Source organism: Oryx dammah, unplaced genomic scaffold, assembly GCF_014754425.2.
Source record: "Oryx dammah isolate SB20612 unplaced genomic scaffold, SCBI_Odam_1.1 HiC_scaffold_2, whole genome shotgun sequence".
Classification (NCBI taxonomy): domain Eukaryota; kingdom Metazoa; phylum Chordata; class Mammalia; order Artiodactyla; family Bovidae; genus Oryx; species Oryx dammah.
In genome coordinates this window covers 54,764,956-54,788,084 of record NW_024070186.1, presented here as the reverse complement: position 1 = coordinate 54,788,084, position 23,129 = coordinate 54,764,956, and the positions used below count along the sequence as shown (strand labels likewise).

Sequence of the window (23,129 nt, the reverse complement as noted above, 5' to 3'; positions counted from 1 at the left end):
TGGCAAAGATAAGGTGTCCATATGTGTGTGGATTTATCTCTGGGCTTTCTATTTTATTCCATTGATCTATATTTCTGTCTTTGTGCCAATACCATACTGTCTTGATGACTGTGGCTTTGTAGTAGAGCCTGAAGTCAGGCAAGTTGATTCCTCCAGTTCCATTCTTCTTTCTCAAGATTGCTTTGGCTATTCGAGGTTTTTTGTATTTCCATACAAATCTTGAAATTATTTGTTCTAGTTCTGTGAAAAATATCGCTGGTAGCTTGATAGGGATTGCATTGAATTTGTAAATTGCTTTGGGTAGTATACTCATTTTGACTATATTGATTCTTCTGATCCATGAACATGGTATATTTCTCCATCTATTAGTAATGGATTAAAGACCTAAATGTAAGACCAGAAACTATAAAACTCCTAGAGGAGAACAGAGGCAAAACACTCTCTGACATAAACCACAGCAGGATCCTCTATGATCCACCTTCCAGAGTTCTGGAAATAAAAGCAAAAATAAACAAATGGGACCTAATTAAAATTAAAAGCTTCTGCACAACAAAGGAAAATATAAGTAAAGTGAAAAGACATCCTTCCCAATGGGAGAAAATAATAGCAAATGAAGCAACTGACAAACAACTCATCTCAAAAATATACAAGCAACTCCTGCAGCTCAATTCCAGAAAAATAAATGACCCAATCAAAAAATGGGCCAAAGAACTAAATAGACATTTCTCTAATGAAGACATATGGATGGCTAACAAACACATGAAAAGATGCTCAACATCACTCGTTATTAGAGAAATGCAAATCAAAACCACAATGAGGTACCACTTCATACCAGTCAGAATGTCTGCAATCCAAAAATCTGCAAGCAATAAATGCTGGAGAGGGTGTGGAGAGAAGGGAACCCTCCTACACTGTTGGTGGGAATGCAAACTAGTACAGCCACTATGGAGAAAAGTGTGAAGATTCCTTAAAAAATTGCAAATAGAACTGCCTTATGACCCAGCAATCCCACTGCTGGGCATACACACTGAGGAAACCAGAATTGAAAGAGACACATGTACCCCAATGTTCATCACAGCACTGTTTATAATAGCCAGGACATGGAAACAACCTAGATGTCCATCAGCAGATGAATGGATAAGAAAGCAGTGGTACATATACACAATGGAGTATTACTCAGCCGTTAAAAAGAATACATTTGAATCCGTTCTGATGAGATGGATGAAACTGGAGCTGATTATACAGAGTGAAGTAAGCCAGAAAGAAAAACACCAATACAGTGTACTAACACATATATATGGAATTTAGAAAGATGGCAATGATGACCCTGTATGCAGGACAGCAAAAAAGACACAGATGTGTATAGCAGACTTTTGGACTCAGAGGGAGAGGGAGAGGGTGAGATGATTTGGGAGAATGGCATTGAAACATGTATAATATCATGTAAGAATTGAATTGCCAGTCTATGTCCGATGCAGGATATGGCACGCTTGGGGCTGACCCAGAGAGATGTTGTGGGGAGGGGGGTGGGAGGGGGTTCATGTTTGGGAACGCATGTACACCTGTGGTGGATTCATGTCAGTGTATGGCAAAACCAATACAGAATTGTAAAGTAAAATAAAAAATAAATAAATAAAAAAGAAAACAAACAAACAAAAAAACAAACACCCTTCAACATTAAGTATTGGCGCTATTAGGTTTATATAACCTTGATCCTAAATATATAAATTTTCTGTCACATGCTACTCAGTTACTAGGATTCATTGTGGGTCAATGACATTAATTCGATTAGGGACCATCAACTTATAAGTTTGTAATCTTGACATTGCATGACTCTGCATATAGATTTCCCATTCTGAAAAAAAACAAAAGATGATGCTGAAAATGAAATTAAATGCTTAGTAGATGAAAAATATATTAATTTAAAATATTATCATAAGTTATTATAGAAACTTAGATATCCCATTAAGTCCTTGAGATTGAGTACTTTGATCACTTTAATCTTTAATAAAACATTCTATTATTGAAAAAAAGTACTAATTCATAAATAAATTAAGATACATAATCTATGGAAAGAAACACAACTATTCTAAAACCAGTGGTTTCTTTACATAACTTAATTTGGCAGTATTTGTGAGTGTTACACATTTGTACATTCATTCTCATACTCTAATGCACTAATGGTTTGAATAATAAATAAATTTTTTAAAAAATGTGTTTGTTTTAATTCAGTCATAGTTTGGGTGTGCAATGAAGGAATATATAAATTCCTAGGTTCAATCATATAATTTAAATATTACATTGACAAAAATTTGCATGCTATTATTATTTAAATATACATATGTTTATTTTTTCAATTTTAGTACAAACTTAATTCCTATGGATTTCATCCCTATTACATGGCTCTGGAAGATGAGAACAATGCTCATGGAGTTCTCTTACTTAACAGCAATGCAATGGGTAAAACAATTGTTTTTTAATTTAAATTAAAAAATCATATTTTATGTGACTCAAATAAAATAATGACTTATATAGATAAAATGTAATATTATTTTGGATTTCCAGATGTTACATTTCAGCCAATGCCTGCTCTGACATATCGCATGATTGGAGGAATCTTGGACTTTTATATGTTTTTGGGCCCATCTCCAGAAGTCACAACAAAGCAATACCATGAAGTATGACTGTGCATTTTAAAAAGAGATAACATTTTCTTTATAATATAAAGTATTTATCTTAGTTCACCAAGAATTTTTTTTTTCAAAGGTAATCGGCCAACCAGTCATGCCACCTTATTGGGCTTTGGGATTCCAGTTATGTCGTTATGGGTACAGAAATACTTCACAAGTTGAAGAAGTATATAATGACATGGTGGCTGCTCGGATCCCCTATGTATGTATATCAATTTTTAAAACAGTGTTAAATATGTCATCTATAAAAGCAGAATGAAATAAACACACACTTTAAAATTATTTAAACCTTTGATAAAAAGCAATGCTTAGTTTGTTATTAGCACAAAATGAATTAGATATCAGATTATACTGATTGTTTTTAGCAGAGGGCTAAAGAAAGGGCTAATACCATTATTTTTCCTTCTTTCTCATCAGTCTTATGACTGTGAGTTGTGCTAAACAAGTCACTATGCACTTGCTTTTCTCTTAGAAACTCTGTCTCATAGGTAGTCAAACACATTTATTGTCTTCTTTTAAATGAGAGTAAAAATCCAGGGAACTTATTTCATCAACTGATATGAAAAGTTACAGAAAATTTGAGGTGAAACAATGATTTTTGCCATGGAATTGATGACAGTTGTTGTACAGAATCAGTAGGCTTGCAGAATATCCTCTTCCCTCAATGTGTGGGAAAATAATATTTTTAAGTATCCAGAAATAATCAGTTCCTGTGATTTTTATTTTTTAGCAAGATTAAGAAAATCTCAGGTATCTTCCTGGTAATGTTTAAAAATTGAAATCTAGAATGCATGTATATAAAAACTCATTCTAAGAAGAATAAGTAGGGTATCATTTATAAGACTTCAAGACATACAGTAGAATCCAACATATGGTTCCCAAATACATTATTATAGGGAAATTAATTGTATAGGTTAATGATGTAGTGATATGAAAGTGAAAAAAATATATTGAAGAAGATTTTTTCATTATTAGTTCTGTTATCCATATTTTTTGTAATATCTAGCAAAAGAAATTGCCTTTAATAGAAAATAATTTTTAAAGTAATTTAGGCCTAAAGATTTAATAATATAATGAAAGCATTTATTCATATAAATATATTTGTAAATATCTACTGGTAAACAATATTTTGCTTATTTAAGCTTAGGCTATTATTTTGAAAATGACTGATGGATGATAAAAGAATAACTTTAAATAATTGATGAATTTATTAATAATTTATTCTCCTTTATAATTTTATAATTATTGAAATTAACCCATATTTGCTTTTGTTTCCAGAAATAGAGCAATACTTATTTCTGTTTACTGTGCAAAATTCCAAGTTATCATTTAATACAATTTCATGACCTCATAAGTCCTTTACTCTTGTGTCTTATTTCTTTTGGGAATTATAAAACAAAAGATAGTGATTTGAAAGGATTTTTACTTCTAAATCAGAATTACTGTTTAATGAGCTTTTAACAAAACATAGCATTTATATGAACTTGTTCTTAGAATATTTTGCATCTATACATGCTCTTTTTATTTCTTGAATATTGCACTACTCAATTCTCAAGCATTGAAACTTTCATACTACTATTACTTTTATAAACATGATAGAATGTGATGAACTCACTCTGCTGATTCTTACCACACTAAAATTCTCATATTTTTCAGGATGTTCAGTACACAGATATTGATTACATGGAAAGGCAATTAGACTTTACAATTGATGATGAATTCCGTGACCTTCCTCAGTTTGTTAACAAAATAAGAAGTGAGGGAATGAAATACATTATTATCCTGGTCAGTATTTATATTTTATCTTCTATCTGGGCCTTATTATCTTAGTTTTGTTCAGACTTCTCTTCTTAATGAGGGAGGAAAAGGTGTTTCAAAATATGAAGTATGTAAGTTTGAATTCTACTCCCAAATCTGAAGCTTTCTTCCTTTAACACTTCATTTACATGGGCAGCCACAAGGCTACCTTCATTCTTGGGTTTATCCTTTTAGAGACCTAAGACTAAATAAAGCTGGGAGTCAAAGACAGGCTGTTTCTTAATAATCACCCAAGCTACAAACTGACCTCAGTTTATAGACACTATCACAAAGAGATAATGGATTTTTCTATTCCTGTAAGATTCTCATATCATTCTCTGGGACTGCTTCTTACTCTTGTCATGTTTAAAAATTTGCTTCGAGTTGGTGATTCAATGGGGAGATTATTTCATCAATATATTACCAAAAGCAAGCTAGGCAGTCAGAAATCCCACTGGGGAAATAAAAGCAAAACAAAAACACTAGTAATTTTGCTTGTAATCATAGCTAACACATTTTCAAAAGTTCTTAAATTTTCCTTCTAGAAAATTTAAAAGACAATCAAGCTAGAACACAAAAATTTATACCATCAATCCATCTGTCAGTCTATGTGATAATACAATACAATGATAATTTGATAATGCAAACTTGTAATATTTCATAACAGCTACCCAGGTGGCTATACTTCTATATCATAGACACCTGTTTTGTATTTCATTTTCATTTTAGGATCCAGCAATTTCAGGAAATGAAACGAAGCCTTACCCTGCCTTTGAAAGAGGACAAGAGAAAGATGTCTTTGTCAAATGGCCTAACACGAATGATATTTGTTGGGCAAAGGTATTGCATTGATAGCTTGAAATAAAATGTGTAAAAGTGCTATTTCATTGAAAGCTTCTACCTAATTAAGCAACTGTTAAGGCATATTCAGAAGAAGAGATACAGTGATTTCAGTTCAGTTCAGTTCAATTCAGTCGCTCAGTCCTGTCTGACTCTTTGCAACCCCATGAACTGCAGCACGCGAGGCCTCCCTGTCCATCACGAACTCCTGGAGTTCACTCAGACTCACAACCATCGAGTTGGTGATGCCATCCAGCCATCTCATCCTCATCCATCTCATCATCTCATCCTCATCGTCGTCCCCTTCTCCTCCTGCCCCCTTCTCCTCCTGCCCCCAATCCCTCCCAGCATCAGCGTCTTTTCCAATGAGTCAACTCTTTACATGAGGTGGCCAAAGTACTGGAGTTTCAGCTTTAGCATCATTCCTTCCAAAGAACACCCAGGACCAATCTCCTTTAGAATGGACTGGTTGGATCTCCTTGCAGTCCAAGGGACTCTCAAGAGTCTTCTCCAACACCACAGTTCAAAAGCATCTATTCTTTGGTGCTCAGCTTTCTTCACAGTCCAACTCTTACATCCAAGAGCACTGAAAAAACCATAGCCTCGACTAGACGGACCTTTGTTGGCAAAGTAATGTCTCTGCTTTTGAATATGCTATCTAGGTTGGTCATAACTTTCCTTCCAAGGAGTAAGTGTCTTTTAATTTCATGGTTGCAGTTACCATCAATAGATACTCCATGAGTTCAATCCAAACTATTAGAAACAAAGAATTCATACATCATATGTCCAAACACTATTTGTTTCATCTTTAATGTGTTTTTTTTTTATTGTATTTATTGGTACCTTTGTGTTTTATTATAAAATTGCCACTAAATAAGATGGTCATTCATTATTCTATACTCCAAAAGTCATTTAATATTTGTAATTCTCTTTAAAACATCTTGTATAATTATAAAAGCTATTGTTATATTCCTTACTTGAACAGAGAAAATAGTTCATTGTATTTCATTTAGACAATAATATTCAGGTCTGAGTATATTAATACATTATAGAAAACATCCTCCTTTGGCTTGTACATAAAGAATAAAGATGCTCAATACTCTATAAAAGCCTAAATGGGAAAAGAATTTCAGAAACAATAGACACATGTATATGTATAACATAATTACTGTATACCTGAACTAACACAATATTGTTAATCAATTATACTCTAATATAGAATACATTTTTTTAAAGAATAAAAAAAATCCACTAGTCACAATTAGAATGAAAATAATTTCCATAGTGGGAGATGTAATTAAATGCAATGTGCAAGTCTATTTGGATCTTAGACCAAAAATATTAACATTAGTGATAAAAGTGAAATTTGAACATGGCCAATAGTTTGTAATATTCTATTAATGTTAACTTCTTGGTTTTGATAATTGTACAGTGGTTATAAATATATTACTATTAAGAGAAGCATGGTGAAGAGTATAGAAAAACACTAGGTATATTGTTTGTGACTTTTCTGTAAGTCTGAAAGTATTTCAAAATAAAAAGATAAAAGTAAAATAGAAAAAATTCTGCAGTAAAAGGTGAAAAATCACAATGTTTTAAGAAACATGAAAGTATAGAATATTGATTATTAAAAGGGATTATTTCCCTCCTACTTTCTTCTAATTCTATATTTTTGTACATTTTCTCATTTTACTACCTTTTAAGCACTATTCTCTATCAGCAACTAATCTCTTATATGTAATTACCCTTCTGCGGATTCTACTTTCTACAACATAAATTTAAATCCCAGAGCTTTTGGCATGATTGAATTTGAGTCCTGTTTTGTGTTTGTGATTGGAATAGAAGAAACACTGGTAGGCTAAGAGACAGTGACTGGAGTAGGAATATGGTGGAGAGAAGGATTTTAGTACTACTGTGAAAACCAAGAGGATTATTTGCCTCAGTATGGCATCATCCAACTCAGATATTCAATTCCTTTCATATAAAAATATATATTTTTTGTTTTTCAAATGTTATCCTGGAGTAAATGTAGAAACAATTTTAATATATCACATTAAATTAAATTTGATGTGTGTGATTCAAATTAATTGTTGACTAGACAATTTGGTTGCATGCATTGTTTTCAAAATTACTACCTACACTAAGGTTGGATTTTTTTATTTGTCATATTAAAGAGAAGATTAATATGGAAAATGGAAAGCGTTTGCAAGTGATACATATGCCAAAATACAAACTTGAAGGAATTATTTTTTATTATTTGCTTATAAAACTTTCTTATACTTTATTTACAAAAGTCATACCACACTGAATTTATTTTGAGCCGGTTTCTCATTTCTTCTCTTTTTGTAGGTTTGGCCAGATTTGCCTAATGTGACAATAGATGAAAGTCTAAGTGAAGATGAAGCTGTTAATGTAAGTTTCATACTGATTAATTACAGAGCTAAAAGAAATTCAGCACTTAGATTTAATAATTAGAGATTTCACTGTTCTGCATGTGAATATCCAGTTTCTCCAGCACCATTTGCTAAAGAGACTATACTTTCCTCATTGCATACCCTTGCACTCTTGTCAAAGATCAGTTAACTATACATATGTGGATGATTTCTGGGCTCTTTAACTGTGCCATTGGCCTATATGTTTATTTTTATGCCAAGACCACGCTTTTCACTACTGTAGCTTTGGAATATATCTTGAAGTCAGGAAACGTAATGCCTTCAGCTTTTTTCTACTTACTCAAGATTATTATGATTAAGGAAATATTCAAGGTGTTTCCTAAAGAGTATGATATTAGCTATCGGGATATAATATATAGTCTTCATCATGTTAAGGTAATTTCTTTCTATTCCTAGTTTGTTGAGAGTTTATTGTTTTTTGTTTTTATCATGAAACAGTGTTGAATTTTATCAAATACATTTTCTGCATTGTTTATTGATATGCTTATGCTTGGTTATTCAGTCGTGTCTGACTCTGAGACCCTTTGGATCATAGCCCATCATGCCCCTCTGTCCTTGGGATTTTTCAAGAATCCTGGAATTGGTTGTCACTTCTTTTTCCAGGAGATCTTCCTGACCCAGGGATCAAACCTGCGTCTCCTGTGGCTCCTGCATTACAGGCGGATACTTTACCCACTGAGCCACTGGGGAAGCACTGTTATTGATATGACCATGTGATTTTTATCATTTATTCTGATATGCTGTATCACAGTAATTGATTTTTGTGTGTAATATAATCCTTGCCTTACAGGGAAAAAATCCCACTTATTCATGGTGTATGAGCCTTTTGGGCTTCCCTGGTGGCTCAGAGGTTAAAGCATCTGCCTCTAATACGGGAGACCTGGGTTCGATCCCTGGGTCGGGAAGATCCCCTGGAGAAGGAAATGGCAACCCACTCCAGTATTCTTGCCTGGAGAATCCCATGGACGGAGGAGCCTGGTGGCCTACAGTCCACGGGTCGCAAAGAGTCAGACACGACTGAGCGACTTAACTTAACTTATGAGCCTTTTGATGTGTTGTTGAATGTGTTTTGCTAATAGTTTGGTTGAGGATGCTTGTGTATCTACTCATCAGATATTGTTTGTGTGAAACTAGGAATGTCCATTTCTTCTAGGTTATCCAGTCTGTTGTACAATTATTTATCATGGCCTCTTATCATCCTTTCTATTTCTGTGACATCAGTTGCAATTCTCATCTTCCATATTTGATTTTATTTAACTTTCTCTTTTTTCTTAGTCTAGCTAACAGTTTGTAAGTTATATATATGCTGTCTATGAGAAACTCAGTTTAGATTTAAGGACACACATAGACTTGGTTGTTGGAGGAAGATCATGGATATTATTTCATTAGAGTTGAGATCAAGTTGCCTTTACTATCACTTGTTGTCAACTTGTGAATCTGATAGATAAATGTCTTACTGAAATATAAGGTTTCTCTTAACGACTTTCTACATGTTTGTCTAATTTTTGTTTTTACAGGCTTCCAGAGCTCATGCAGCTTTTCCAGATTTCTTCAGGAATTCTACAGCAGAGTGGTGGGCAAGGGAAATTATAGATTTTTATAATAATCAGATGAAGTTTGATGGATTGTGGATTGTAAGTAAACTTTAAGAAATTTATATTTTAAGTTATTTATTGTGTACTGATTATGCAAAAATTGTACTAAATTCTAATAATCTTAGCAAAGTATTCTTTATGAAAATATCTCACTCATTTTTTTCTGTAGAACTTTCTTATGCAAATAACTGATAAAATGCAGTTTGAACAATTCAATTTAAGTATTTGGCTGCTTTTTCCTGAATATTAAAATTGAATTTCAATTTTACCAAGAAACCAAAGTAGTCTCTTTAATGATTTATAAGTGCTTATAAATATTAATTTTATTTTCATTCAATGTAGGAATAAATCTCACACTCAACTGTCAGTCTTTGGTTTAAGAAGTCATAGTCCCTTACAGATGTAGCAAAATCATCCTTTAAATAATATTCTAATTTTATGTGTAACATTAAAGTGTTAATATAAGAGTTTTAGTAATAAAATTTTGAGAAAACATAGAATGAATTTACTATATCACAAGCAAACATTTAATACATGAGATTTTACATAATTCTCTAGATTTTTATTTATTTATTTATTTTAATTTATTTTTTATTTTACTTTACAATTCTGTATTGGTTTTGCCATACATTGACATTTGGAGGTGAATTTATCTGCTGATTTTTCAGTATGTCTGCATTAATTTACTTACTTTTTTAATTAAAAAAAATATAGAGGTGATATTATGTACAAGGCTTGAGAATATAAAAGTGTATGTATTTTTTAAATTAACAGAAATACAGTTTTATTTTATTTATAAAGTTGTGCACTAAAAGGGATTTTATTAAATAATCCCCAAGAATTATATCTTGTTCCAGGAAAAATAACCTTTTTATGCTAAAGGAATCACCTTTAAATGTGTTTGTTAGTTTCTTCTGTCGTGTCCAAATCTTTACAACCCCATGGACTATAACCCACCATGCTCCTCTGTCCGTGGGATTCTCCAGGCAAGAGTAGTGGAGTGGGTTGCCATTTCCTCCTCACCTTTAACTGTCAACTAATTTATATATTTATATGATGGCCCCTTTATATGTGGCTACCAAGATTCTAAAATGTGTATTCAATAAAGACTTTTTGAAGTTTTCTGTATTTGTAAACTATATCTTGCAGTTTTAAAAACCACAAGCCATTGTTCAAAAATAAAAATTATACAAAGTTCCAAGGCAGAAGTGGAGGGAAAAACATGGGGGAATATACACTATTATAATTTAGTTTTATGTCTAGAAACACAGAAAACAATTCACTTTCACATGTAGGTTTTATCTACAGAGAAAAATAGGATATTTTATATTTTAAAAAAGGAGACATGAACTGTAAAATGTTAAGAAATATTGAGCTAAATTCTTTAGTATTGTTGAGATTGTCTTATATTTTTTATTTTTAAAAAAGTGTTGTTATTTGGATATGCTATTTCAATGTATTGAGTTTTTGAATTAGTTCTTTTAAGAAGATATGCCCTAAATTTGTTTTTTGTTTACTTTTCTTTCTCTCTTTAAGGATATGAATGAACCATCAAGTTTTGTAAATGGAACAACTACTAATCAATGCAGAAATACAGAGCTAAATTATCCACCTTATTTCCCAGGTACAATATTGCTGTTATACCTTTGATGTTATCATGTTATTATCATTTATTTATCAGGTTTATATACTTTATGATCTAGAGAATAGGATTCACATTCCCAATTTTCACTACCCATTTGCACACTGGACCACACCTCAGCTCATTATCAATATCATCTAGATCATCTAACATTACTTTGAGGGAAAAAAAAAAAGTCAAGAAACATGATTTACCTATATGAATATATTTCTAAATTTGATTACTTTGATTTTCTTATGAATCTTCCCAGATTTGAGAATCCTCAATATTGTTTGAATAAAAATCTTTAAATCTTTTATAAAGTTTTTTTTTTTTTTTTAAGTTTTTCTTTACTAGGGAAAAAGTGAAAGAATGCTAACAGCACTTCCTTGGTTGTCCAGACCTAGGAGAGAAAAGAACAGTCTTTTGGCATTCCTCCACATACTCCTACATAGGCATTAAATTGCATAAATGGTTAACATCTAAAGTGATGGAAAAGCTCTGATAATTTTAATCTGAAACTGAGAAAAAATTGGATCAAGAAATAGTGCTGTTGTAGCATTTGCCTGGCTCTTTATCCCAGGGCTTTATGTTAGCAAATGGAGTCTTTTTTAAAAAAATCTATTTAATCAGTATTTCTTATCTAAATGCATAAAATATAGTAGATTTTAAGGAGTACATTTTTCATGATTTTATGAATTCATATTAGTTATTAACATTTTTGTTACTAAATAGAGTAAAATTTTGCCCATATTTTCCAGTCACAATTGTAATTGCAATCCCTTACAATTGCAGACGAGTTTTTAATTTAAAATTAGCATAAACAAAGTGCACAATTGGTTAAAAAGTACTCTTTTCAAACAGAGATTAATGTTTTACCAAAATAGCTTATGAGTACAGGTTACAATTTTCAATATAGATGATTTTATAACATATTAATGTTTTTTCATTGATTTTCCCCAGAACTCACAAAAAGAACTGATGGATTACATTTCAGAACCATGTGTATGGAAACAGAGCAGATTCTTAGTGATGGATCATCTGTTTTGCATTATGATGTTCACAATCTATATGGATGGTCACAGCTGAAACCTACTTATGAGTAAGCAATTTTCATAATCATCCTTTCTATTATTTGTTAGATATTAATGTTCCTACTTTGAGTCCTTTGCGGCTGATCTTACCTTACTTGATCATTCAAAGCACTAAGGATAGTTTTTTTTTTTTCTCTCTCTCTCTCTGTATATTTATTTTAAATTTTCATCCTGTTCCCAAAGGACCCTGAATTATTATATTTTATTCCCAAGCATGTACTCAGCTCATAGGAGCATAATGCCTCAGGAATAGTAAGAGCTCAAAGAATAATTTTTAATGAATATGTGTAAAAAAATATAGTTTGATATCATTAATTAAGCATAAATGCTAGGCTAAATCTGCTATTTAAATCTATTATTAGCAAATAAGAAACTATGTAATTGACTTTGAGCTTCTCAAACTTTAATACTCCATACATGTGCTCAGTCATGTTTGCCTCTTTGCCACCCCATGGATTATAGCCTGCCAGGCTCGTCTGTCCACGGAATTTTCCAGGCAAGTATACTGGAGTGGGTTGCCATTCCCAACCCAGGGATTGAACCCATGTCTCTTGAACTGGCAGGTGGATTTTTTATCACCACAACATCTGGGAAGTCCACTAATAACTCTATTAAACAAATTCTTATATGAAGCTAATAATGATGGAACATAGTCTAGTCTTTAAATATCAAGTCTTTATTAACATTGTGCAACAGATTTTTCTGCAATGATAGAAATGTTTTATAATTCTGGATTGTTCAATATGGTAGCTACCAGCCATATATGATTGTTGAACAATATGGCTAGTGTAACTCAGAAAAAGAATTTTAAATTTTATTTAATTTTCATAAATTTAAATTAATACCATGTGGATTATGGTCACCATATTACACAGTGCAACTCTAGATTATTGGCTCTTAACTACACATTGTAATCCACTGGATATTTTTTAAATTTTATTTTATATTGGAGTGTAGTTTATTAATAATGTTGTGTTATTTGTAGGCATATGGTAAAGTGATTCAGTTATACATATATATATGTATATATATGTATAGGTACCTATATATATACATATATGTATATGTACTTATGTATACATATACATATATATATGTATATATATTCCTTTTCAAATTATTTTCCCATTTAGGTTAATATAGAATATTAAGTAGAGTTCCCTGTTCTATAAAGTAGGCCTTTGTTGGTCATCTATTTTAAATATAGTACAAAATTAGAGATTTTTGTACTATATAAATTCTGGTTTTAATTAATCTGAATTGCAGCCTAAGAATCTGAACTTTTTAAAATTCCCTAGGTGGTTGTAATGAGCATCCGGGATTGAAAACCAGTACTCTAGTAGATGACTAAAGTTGATAAAAGAATGAAAAGCATTTTGCAGTAAAGGGTATGGGTAATATTTCCTCATTTAGTGAAACACACATCTTATTTCCAGGACCAAACTCTTTTCAACCTAGAATTGGTGAATTATCTAAGATATTATTACATGAATGATTGACTATAGATTTGTTCACGAAATCTCAATGTAAGGGCATTCAGAAAAACTAGTAGATGTATTTCTTAAGAGTAACGCTTTTTTATTGAGACAAATGCTTCTTCAGTTAACCCTCTGAAACATAATATGGAGCACAATTATCCTTCCTTAACCTCACTTTATCATAAAACTATAGATATTAAGAATAACAGAAATATTGAGAGGTGACTGGTGAACCCATTAGCAAAACTTATATAACTTGAGAAGAAAGTATGTACTTTAAGGGTAATGAAAAGAATTTTTTTTTTTTTCAAAGAGGACAATAAATTGAATTTCTGGAGCACATTACAGAATCTAGCATGGTTCCTGACACATTGAGCAATGTTTAGTACATCTAAGTGAACCAATTTTATCTTACCACAGCTATTAAAATTGTATAAATAAATTCAGGGAAAAATTAGGTAAATCTCTAGATAGTTGATATGTTGTTATATGATATGTTATAAGTTATTTGGGGATGTTAAAATCCATTTTCAGTTCTTGAATAGCATTATGAGGAAGACATCGGTACAGTTTTCCAAAGAACATCCATTTAATGTTAATTTTATTCTTGTACATAAAATCTTTCAGTAAAACTTTAATCATATTTGTTGTTTAAATTAAAAGATTAATAAGTTTTAAATGTTGAGTTAAATAACTCAATTTATGCATAGCCATAGACTTTTTATATCTTTTAAATACTTTCTTACTATTCAATTTTTTCAGTTATATGAGAATAAAATTGTTGAACTCTCAGATATTATGGAGATAGTCATTATAGATTTAAAGATCTTGCAAATGTAAAAGGATGCTATAAATAAATTACATTTAAACAAATGATGGACAGTAAGACTTTTTAACATTGGAAAAAACTGAAACAAAGAAAAGCATAATATTTTTCTTCAAGTTATTCAGACGGTACCATTTTCAGTTTCAATATTTCAGTTTCAATAATCCTGTTTCCTATAAGTTTGAGATATTCATTAATTCAAAAATTAATTATATGCCAAGCACTATATTAGGTATAAGGAGTACAAAGAAGATTAAGGCATTCCTTAAACCTCCAGAGTCTCAAGGTCTCATTGAAGAAGTTTTATGTATAAAGAAATCAGTACAAACACTGTGATCCATCTTTAACAAGGAAATGATTACATACAGTTGATAACATGCCTGTAGGTTACAAATCTGCCTAATTAAGAATTTGAAATATTTTTCCAATATAGTTCTATAGTCCCTATTCATATACAATTTATTTTGAATAATAAAATAAAAACAATTATTTTTATAACTAATACAATAGTGAATTTTTAAATTTTTGGTACATTTATAATAGATACAGATAATATATTGCATTATTCTTAACACTAGCATATGTTTTAAATAAATAATAAAGTCAATAAACTTGTTCTTCAAAGGCTGAAAAGAGAGGAAAAGAAAAATATATAATCTAATTTTAAAAACCATTCTCTTGAGATCTGTCTTTGGACAGATTCTATCCTTAAAATAGAATAACCATTTCTATTTTTTTTTTTAAGACCTAGAGAAGCCTTTCTGTCTTTAAACTATGCTCTAAAACAGGGAGTATTATAGCAAAGATTCTCTGCAAAGTGATATGGAGATTAATTGTTGACAAGTTATAAATAAGAAGAGTTGAAGCAGTAATAGGGCCTAAACTTTATTAAGAGAACATGTTTAAGTAGGATGAAATAAGTTCATTCAAAAGCTCACAATATAATTAGTTGAGTTGATAATATCAATAGTTGGCTTGTATTCACTGGTCAAATAGCAAAAGGGCCACTTAGGCATGTTGCTCTGCTAAATGTTGGAACGGAAAAAGATGTTTTCCACGTTTGTGAGGATTTTATAGTATAATGAGAGAAGATTCACTTGTAAAGAGCTAGCTATAGCAAGAGACAGCATAGACACCATAAATAAAATACTTTTTTGTTTAAGGAAGTGGTCCTATGTAGAAATATATGAAGAAAATATCTCATATATTATAAGAACTCATAGTTCCTCTCCATCTATATTAGTGCATTGCAAAAGGCAACTGGCAAAAGAGGAATTATTATTTCTCGTTCCACATATCCCTCTGCTGGACGATGGTCAGGACACTGGTTTGGAGACAACTATGCAACATGGGACAATTTGGAAAAATCTATCATCGGTATGTGAGAGTCACCATCTTTCTCATTATTCTTTTGAAGTTTGTATTAGCTATTCACTGTTGCTAGTTCATATAATTTATAAGTCCTTTGAATATGCTTTTGGCACCATGTTCTCTGACAAATAACATAATGAAAAAACAATGGGCCAGAGAGCAGGATTTAGCTTATTTTGAGAAAATAATTTTGTCCCTTTTGGTCTCAGTTTCCTTTTGTGAAAGGGCAGAAACTGGAAAAGATTACATATAGAACTAAGAAAAGAAATGGATAGAAATTCTAGAGTCTAGGGAATAAGAATATCTTGTAGATGCTAAAGTATGAAACATCTCAAACAAATTTTGAAAGTTTTCTGACTATTTTTGGATAAAGAGTAAATAAAATATTATTTTGTTAAAGGGATTATTTTTCAGTTTCAGATATAGACTTAAAAATTCTTTATGTTTATGTTAGGATTCAAGGAAAACAATCAATGTTTAGAAATATTCCTTTAAAAGAAGAGCTGGAAATTCACATACATTCTATTCCATGAAAATGATCACTCCTCAGGGGATTTTATCTAATAAGGATAATTCAGTTTGTTTCAAGTGATAAGATCTAAATAATTACAGAAACAGCCTTTTATTTTAATAATAAAACCAAGGAAGCCATTAACATGTTCTTATACTATAATTTATTCATAACAGCTTTGTGATCTAAATATGTCATCTTGAAAGAGTCAAGGAGTCTTATTTTTATAAATGTCATTAATACTATAAAGTAAAAAAATACATACATTTTATAGGAAGAAAAAAAGTGTATTAATAATGTGAAAATCTGTTTTATTGAATTAGAGGTCAGTATTAGAAAAAATAATAGAAAACAGCAAATATCAAAATATTGATTTCTGCAATTTTCTTTTCTAATTTTTAGGTATGATGGAATTTAGTCTCTTTGGAATGTCGTATGTAAGTAGCTCTATTCCTCTTCATCACTTGTGAATATTAAAAAGCATACTATTAACATTCATTAAATATCACTGTATTTTAGACTGGAGCAGATATCTGTGGCTTCTTCAACAATTCAGAATATCAGCTCTGTGCCCGCTGGATGCAACTTGGAGCATTTTATCCATATGCAAGAAATCACAACAGTGCATTTACTAGAGTATGTAATTACTGCATTTACTCTCATTCCTTTGTCCCACTAACCTTAAGCATCTTTGACTAGAATTTACCCTTCCTGGCTGATTTCCAGATGAATGCTTTGAATCTCTTCACATTTACTGAGGACATCTGAGCGCATCTGTTTAAGAATTTCCTAATTTGGGTTTTCTTTATACTTTGGGGTTTAAGACTTGGTTGGCTGGCATACGTACTGCTGTTCTATATAATTTTGGAGAAGCCAGGGCAAAAACTGCTTCTGGAAATCCTTACAAACCTGGAAAGAACAATTTAAAAAAAATTGACTTCAAACTAAATAATTAGAAAAAGTCATTTAAAATACCAGTATCAATGTGTGAAATGGGCAAATTTAAACAGCAAACATTTTAAAGATGAATTGAGAAGAAATAAAAGGAAAAGGGAATCATGAGAACAAATTTATATGTGGTGGCACTATATACTTTATATATACTTTACTAAAATGGAAGAACTTTTTGAGTGAGGTGGTTGGTGGCATTAGTGGTAAAGAACTTGCCTGCCAGTTCAGGAGACATAGGAAACGTGGATTCAGTCCTTGGGCTGGAAGATCGCCTGGAGGAGGATGGCAACCCACTCTAGTATTCTTGCCTGAAGAATCCCATGGACAAAGGAACCTGGAGGGCTATATGTTCCATAGGGTTGCAAAGAGCTGGGCACGATTGAAGTGACTTAGCACACAGCTCATAGAAAAGTATAAACAATTGAAGACAGTATCCAACTAAGTGTTATATCTTGTGATATTCATTTTTGGTGAAAAATTATAGAAAAAAGATAAATTATCAAAATGCATCTCATGGAAGAATTGTAGATGGAGCTGGTCTTTTAAGGATGCACTCTAGCCATAATAACTGAAAGGCAGAATTCATCATGTGTTATGAATTCTTCATGTCACCTCTGGGAAATTTTAGTCAGAATAGAAGGAAAAATTTGTAATACAAAATGAAAATATATACAAGGTTAAAGGCAGTATGGGGCCACATTTTGGGAGAATTTGTAATTCTTTGTAATAATTTGTAATAAGTTGGGCAATAGAGAAGTTGATAAGATAGGAATATTTTAACAGGAGAACATTATATCAATAATGCAGTTCAGAAAGCTATATTATTGGGCGAGTGAGGCTTGATGGAATAAAATCCTAAACAGGGATTCTTTAATAATTCTTTAATTTTTCTTTCATTCAAGAGGAATTTATTGGAAATTTATTATTTAATAATTTATAAAGTCCCTGCACTTTATGATTTATATAATATATATCTGAAAGATAGAAATAATAGACAATTTTATATACATATATATAATATATATATAGAACAGCAAGTCCAAATAAGTCATATGAGGGAAAACTTGGGTAAGCTAAAATTATAAAGAGTTATGTGGAATAGTAGTGGTGAAAGTGGACACCCTTGTCTTGTTCCTGACTTAAGGGGAAATGCTTTCAATTTTTCACCATTGAGGATAATGTTTGCTGTGGGTTTGTCATATATAGCTTTTATTATATTGAGGTATGTTCCTTCTATTCCTGCTTTCTGGAGAGTTTTTATCATAAATGGATGTTGAATTTTGTCAAAGGCCTTCTCTGCATCTATTGAGATAATCATATGGTTTTTATTTTTCAATTTGTTAATGTGGTGAATTACATTGATTGATTTGCGGATGTTGAAGAATCCTTGCATCCCTGGGATAAAGCCCACTTGGTCATGGTGTATGATCTTTTTAATGTGTTGTTGGATTCTGATTGCTAGAATTTTGTTGAGGATTTTTGCATCTATGTTCATCAGTGATATTGGCCTGTAGTTTTCCTTTTTTGTAGTATCTTTGTCAGGTTTTGGTATTAGGGTGATGGTGGCCTCATAGAATGAGTTTGGAAGTTTCCCTTCCTCTGCGATTTTCTGGAAGAGTTTGAGTAGGATAGGTGTTAACTCTTCTCGAAATTTTTGGTAGAATTCAGCTGTGAAGCCGTCTGGACCTGGGCTTTTGTTTGCTGGAAGATTTCTGATTACAGTTTCAATTTCCATGCTTGTGATGGGTCTGTTAAGATTGTCTATTTCTTCCTGGTTTAGTTTTGGAAAATTGTATTTTTCTAAGAATTTGTCCATTTCTTCCAGGTTGTCCATTTTATTGGCATATAATTGCTGATAGTAGTCTCTTATGATCCTTTGTATTTCTGTGTTGTCTGTTGTGATCTCTCCATTTTCATTTCTAATTTTATTGATTTGATTTTTCTCTCTTTGCTTCTTGATGAGTCTGGCTAATGGTCTGTCAATTTTATTTATCCTTTCAAAGAACCAGCTTTTGGCTTTGTTGATTTTTGCTATGGTCTCTTTTGTTTCTTTTGCATTTATTTCTGCCCTAATTTTTAAGATTTCTTTCCTTCTGCTAACTCTGGGGTTCTCTAATTCTTCCTTTTCTAGTTGCTTTAGGTGTAGAGTTAGGTTATTTATTTGACTTTTTTCTTGTTTCTTGAGGTATGCCTGTATTGCTATGAACTTTCCTCTTAGCACTGCTTTTATAGTGTCCCACAGGTTTTGGGTTGTTGTGTTTTCATTTTCATTAGTTTCTATGCATATTTTGATTTCTTTTTTGATTTCTTCTGTGATTTGTTGGTTATTCAGAAGCGTGTTGTTCAGCCTCCATATGTTGGAATTTTTAATAGGTTTCCTCCTGTAATTGAGATCTAATCTTAGTGCATTATGGTCAGAAAAGATGCTTGGAATGATTTCGATTTTTTTGAATTTATCAAGGTTATATTTATGGCCCAGGATGTGATCTATCCTTGAGAAGGTTCCATGAGCACTTGAGAAAAAGGTGAAATTCATTGCTTTGGGGTGAAATTGGAATACATATATATATATGGAATTTAGGAAGATGGCAATGATGACCCTGTGTGCAGGACAGCAAAAAAGACACAGATGTGTATAGCGGACTTTTGGACTCAGAGGGAGAGGGAGAGGGTGTGATGATTTGGGAGAATGGCATTGAAACATGTATAATATCATGTAAGAATCGAAATGCCAATCTATGTCTGATGCAGGATATGACACACTTGGGGCTGACGTGCGGGGATGACCCAGAGAGATGTTGTGGGGAGGGGGGTGGGAGGGGGGCTCATGTTTGGGAACGCATGTACACCTGTGGTGGATTCATGTCAATCTATGCCAAAACCAATACAGAATTGTAAAGTAAAAATTAAAAATAAATAAATTAATTAAAAAAAAATAAAAAAATAAAAAAAAATAAAAAAATAAATAAATAAATAAAAGTGCCTGAACTAGGAAAAAAATAAAAAAATAAAAAAATAAATCAGAAGAGAGAATTAGGGAATATTTGGACTGCTAGCAATGTTCTCTTTCAAGAGCTGTATAGTAAAAGTAATTACATGACTAAAAAAAAAAAAAAGAGTTATGTGGGCTCTGTTTTAGAAGGGGTGCTCAGGGAAGTCCTCTTGGATAAAGTGACATTAGCATTAGAGCAGAGACTTGAGTTGGGGAAACAAACAAATTTAAACATATGGGGATGAATTTCAAGTCAGGGGAACAAGTGAAAGACCACAAGGTGGGAATGTGGTTGGAGTTTTGAAGACTGTGCAATTGGAGAGGGAAAGACTGATGAAGTATTTCTGAATGAAAATGTGAAGAACAGAAGTCTCAAGTTTAGGAGGTAGTATAATTGAATTTAGGAATGTATGGTTTAGGATTAAATGCTTATTTTCAGCATGTAAAAACTGAAATAATGTCAACAAAGTCAGTATGCAACAGATATGGTCTTTGCCTCTTCTAACTTGACTTGGAAACTGGTAACAGTAGGAGAAGACATAGCTTAATAGTGATTGGATCATTGTACTTTCAAGGTTTTGCCTATTTCAATTCTACATGTACCAATTTAACAATTGGTCACCATTCAAACGTTTTTACTGCTGGAATCTAGGAAAGTTGGAATCTTCATAGATAGGATACCACTCTAAAAACTCTGTTCCTGTTGATAATCACAAAAAACACTGAAAGTGTTGTCCCCTGGAGTCATGCGGCAGTCTTGTTTGTTCCCTTGATATAAAGTAGAATGTAAGATAGTAATCAATTTCCCTATTATTTTTTAACCAGTAAGTGCAATAACATTGTTTGAGTGCGTGCATGGGTTGTGCAACCCCATGGACTATAGCCCACCAGGCAATTTTCCAATCAAGAATACTCAAGTGGGTTGCCATTTCCTCCTCCAGGGTATCCTCCTGACCCAGGGATTGAACCAGCCTCTCTTGAGTCTTCTGCATTGGCAGGCAGATTCTTTACCACTGAGCCACCAGGGAAGCCCACAATAACATTATTTAGAAGTTTTTAACTTTCCAGTATCAATTTTAGGCTTTTTACCTGGAGAGTGATTCCAGAGCAGATTTGGTGGGCATGTTCTTTTTTGTTATGCAATATTAATTTGATCCTCTCCTCTTCCTATACTATTATTTCTTCAGTACCATAGTTTATTCATTTCTCATGAGATCACAGTGTGCAGGGTTACTGTGATGGACTTTGCATCTCTCTTTATTTCAATCCACTTTTGTATAGCATTCTGTTTCTCCCCTAGATTTTTCATCCTATAGTGAGTATCACCACAGTTGACAAGGATATTTGTCACCTATTCAAATATGAACTGCTCTTTAAGTAGGTTCACCTACATGAAATCATGTATGGGCTTAATTTGCATTTTATTAGAGTGTTAATATTATGCTCTGTCTTTCCATCATATGAGATAGAAATATTAGTCCAGAAGAATTTTGTGAAGAATGTATGTAGCATATGATGGTTATTTAAATTATTCCATGATTTTTATCCTTCAAATATGTATTTGAAAACTATGATTTAACCAAGGACAAGAGCTTATATTTCATTTTGCTTTGTTTCAGAGACAAGATCCTGCTTCCTGGAATGAAACTTTTTCTGCAATGTCAAGGGACATTCTAAATATTAGATACACTTTGTTGCCCTACTTCTATACACAGATGCATGAAATTCATGCTCATGGTGGCACTGTTATCCGACCCCTTTTGCATGAGTAAGTTCATATTATCTTTTTCCTACCGCAAAGAAATTAGCTATTCTTTGTTTTAGTCAATAATCAGTGTAAAATGGGCTTTCCCTGGTGACTCAGCTGGTAAAGAATCCGCCTGCAATGTGGGAGACTGGATTTAACCCCTGGGTTGGGAAGATCCCCTGGACAAGGGAATGGCTATCCACTGCAGTATTCTGGACTGGGGAGTTCCATGGAGTGTGTAGTCCATGGGATTGCAAAGAGTCAGCGTGACTGAGCAACCTTGACTTTCACTTTCCAATTTACTTTCACTTCGATATAAAATATTTTAAACTAAAACATTTTTTGTTGTTGTTTTAGTGTACATTTTGGATTAATAAGCATTTACATGAGGAAATCTGCTAAAAAGCAGTCTAATATATGCCATTAAAAATGAAGTACATTAACCAGTTTTTAAAAAGTAATAATTTTTAGAAATAACTACTACATACCAGGTACTGTTTTAGATTACTTATAGACCTTATTACAGTGTGTATTTTTGAGAATTCTTGCAAATAAGTAATATTATCTCTATATTATAATTTATTTAACTGAAAGTGAAGTTGCTCAGTCGTGTCCTACTCTTTGCGACCCCATGGACTGTAGCCTACCAGGCTCCTCCCTCCATGGGATTCTCCAGGCAAGAGTACTGGAGTGGGTTGCCATTTCCATCTCCAGGGGTTCTTCCTGACGCAGGGATCGAACCCTGGTCTCCTGCATTCCAGGCAGACACTTTAACCTCTGAGCCACCCCTGGGTCGGGAAGATTCCCTGGAAAAGGAAATGATAACCCCCTCCAGGATTCTTACCTGGAGAATCCCATGGATGAAGGAGCCTGGTGTCCATGGGGGTCACAAGGAGTCAGACACGACTGAGCGGCTTCACTTTCACTTTCACTTATTTAACTGAAGTTTACTGCAATTCAATTAATGTACCACATACAAATGCCTGACTGAAGAAACCATCCTAACTCTCCCATTCTCTGTAGAAAATTTTTTTGGATTTACTCTTTAAATCTCAAACTGATACATGACCAAATCTTGAAATCTAATTCTATGAATATAGTTGCAAAAATGTTAACATGTTCTGTTTTTAGTGCAAATACATTTCTTATGGATGTTACACAAA

General features: G+C 32.4%; 1 protein-coding gene across 1 annotated transcript in view; it reads left to right on the top strand.

The window, feature by feature from the left end:
- Positions 1-23,129, top strand: part of SI (sucrase-isomaltase) — a 112,754-nt gene that overhangs the window by 67,751 nt on the left and 21,874 nt on the right. The window contains exons 28-40 of the mRNA XM_040248185.1: positions 2,364-2,460; positions 2,566-2,678; positions 2,767-2,892; positions 4,347-4,475; positions 5,217-5,327; positions 7,677-7,739; positions 9,298-9,414; positions 10,912-10,999; positions 11,960-12,098; positions 15,638-15,771; positions 16,679-16,713; positions 16,796-16,912; positions 21,839-21,987. Of these exons, the coding sequence (XP_040104119.1) occupies positions 2,364-2,460; positions 2,566-2,678; positions 2,767-2,892; positions 4,347-4,475; positions 5,217-5,327; positions 7,677-7,739; positions 9,298-9,414; positions 10,912-10,999; positions 11,960-12,098; positions 15,638-15,771; positions 16,679-16,713; positions 16,796-16,912; positions 21,839-21,987 (1,418 nt within the window). The remainder of the gene's footprint in view (positions 1-2,363; positions 2,461-2,565; positions 2,679-2,766; positions 2,893-4,346; positions 4,476-5,216; positions 5,328-7,676; positions 7,740-9,297; positions 9,415-10,911; positions 11,000-11,959; positions 12,099-15,637; positions 15,772-16,678; positions 16,714-16,795; positions 16,913-21,838; positions 21,988-23,129) is intronic.